At 47.5% G+C, this 2,204-nt stretch overlaps 1 protein-coding gene across 1 annotated transcript; it reads right to left on the bottom strand.

The window, feature by feature from the left end:
- Nucleotides 1-1,173: 1,173 nt before the first annotated feature.
- On the bottom strand, nt 1,174-1,518 carry PHYSODRAFT_348748 (hypothetical protein; the record flags this gene model as incomplete). The annotated part of the gene is made up of 2 exons (XM_009541782.1): nt 1,174-1,242; nt 1,336-1,518. Coding segments are annotated over 2 exons (251 nt in total), but the record flags the coding sequence as incomplete, so codon positions are not given.
- Nucleotides 1,519-2,204: the final 686 nt, after the last annotated feature.

The raw sequence follows: 2,204 nt of genomic DNA, 5'->3' as shown, positions 1-2,204 counted from the left end.
CCAAGTATATTTCCGTGAATAAATACGACAAGCTTATACAGCCTCTGTCTATCCCAGACTACCGGTAGACATTGTTGATGTTTGAAACCAACTTGCCACTGCACACCATCTATCTGTAAGACAATGAACGAGTGCACTCTCTATTACCACAACTACGACTGCGTATTATTGAACTACTACATGCAACGTTTCAATCTGCAATGTAAGCTTCTGTCTGATGCGACATGGATGTAAACCCATTTGAAAGCAAGAACAGTGTGTGGTAGCCTAGTGGAGAAGTATAGCGACATTAACACGTCGAAAGGCGAATGTCACTAGAGTGGACAAGCCCACTCTATAGATTAATCTGTGAATATGGGAAGCCATAGCCCCTTTTTCAACCATAATATGCGGGTGAGACGACAACCTCCTGAACCTTCATGGTTATCTTATGAGTACGACGGCGAACAGGTTTTTCCTAGTTTAGGTTTTCCTGAGTAGTCATGATACTGCAATGAATTCCAACTGCATCACCAAAAGCAAAGCTAAACTACTGCAAACAAACAGTAACGTTATCTGCTAAATCAAAAGAATGCAACGCTAATACTGCCAACAATTTTAAGGTGAACAGGTTTTATCCTCATTAGGTTTCCTGAATAGCCACTCATTGCAACGTGATATTCTGCAGCACACTTACCAACGGTGAACAGGTTTTCTCCTTCCTTGCAAGGTTTCCTGACTAGCCTCAATTAAACACGCAAGGCCAAATCTGCGGTGACTGCACGTAATCTATACTGGCCTGGTGAACAGAATTTTCCTTTAATCAGGTTTCCTGACTAGCCAAGCCAATGCAATAATCATCGCACCAGCGCAAACCGCTAAGCTAATCATGATGAACTAACTACCCATGAACATTTGCATACCTTACGACGACGACGTAACTACGTCATAGCATGATTATCATGTTGCTCATGATCATCGAGCACTACTGTAGGATGCGTTCCTCGATGTAGGAGGCGCTAAGCTAAGAGCAGACATCTCCGAGACGCGTACATCCACGGCCGCGTACACTCGAGCTACTATCAGCGTCTTGAGGCAAGAGGTCTATGTATCGACAGTCGCTATTAGCAACTGGCTAGTCTGCAACAGCATCATTCGGTAACAGCAGCTTCTCGGGTGTCACTATTTACAAATTTACTTTAGTGACATCACACCACACGTTGATGCGCCACCACTGCGCTGGCCCCCGCGGCCCTGCTCGCCCTGGCCCCCGCAGCCATTCCTTCACTGCTTCTCAAGCCTTCAAGAGCGCTGTGCTCACTGCCGCAGCCCGCTGGGCATCTTCATGCTTCATACCTCGGTCGCGACATGTTCGTCCGCTTCTTGAGTGACCTTGCTGGCGCCAGCCCACTGGCGCGAACCCAAGGGCGGCGCCCTCCTCATGCCTAACTCCAAGACGCGGGCCATGGCGTGCCCAGCGTGACGGTCCTTCACTCGTAGCAAAACTACGAGCACAAAGGACCGTCAACAAACGCGGGCGTCCACGGCACTGGTCTTTTTGGAGACTGAGGAATCACCTGTCACTATTTCTGGTGACCTGCTAAACTGCATAATATTAGTTGGGCAAAACTCGATCTAAAGAGTTGAAGTAACCTCTTTAACCGATGGCACAGTGTTCCCTAAAAGCTGATAGCCAGTTACTCAGTACCTCTTAAAGCTGTTATTGTGGTATGTAGTATGTTATACAGTCTCCCATAGTATTATGCTCCGCACCAGCCATCTCTTGCTTTCTGGCAGGAGCTCTCTCAACTAATAAACTTTACTTCGCCTTTTGGCGGCTCCACCTCACATTCTTCTTCTTCTTTACGTTCCTACGATCCTACCCTTACCTTCATATACGCAATTATTTTGGCAGCTCGGGGTACATTATCCAGGACTTGAATTCTGACGAGAGCTGCTCCACATACGAATTTACCGTCGGGTTTCGCGTCACGAATTCGTGTTTGGGTGGATTCGCTTCCGGCTTGATAACTTACAAGAGCAGACTGGACCCGAATGGCTCAGCTTCGGAAAGGGCATCTCCCTTTGGATGGCTCCAGAAGTCATGCTGGGCGGAAGATGCGACGTGAAGGCCGACATGTTCTCGTTTGGAGTCGTTCTGTCCGAGTTGGATATGCACAGCTTATCTTACACCTCAGGAAAAAAGAAAAATCTAGCTACTTCAG

This window comes from Phytophthora sojae (genome assembly GCF_000149755.1).
Source record: "Phytophthora sojae unplaced genomic scaffold PHYSOscaffold_33, whole genome shotgun sequence".
Taxonomy (NCBI): Eukaryota; Oomycota; class Peronosporomycetes; order Peronosporales; family Peronosporaceae; genus Phytophthora; species Phytophthora sojae.
This window is presented reverse-complemented; position numbering and strand designations above follow the sequence as displayed.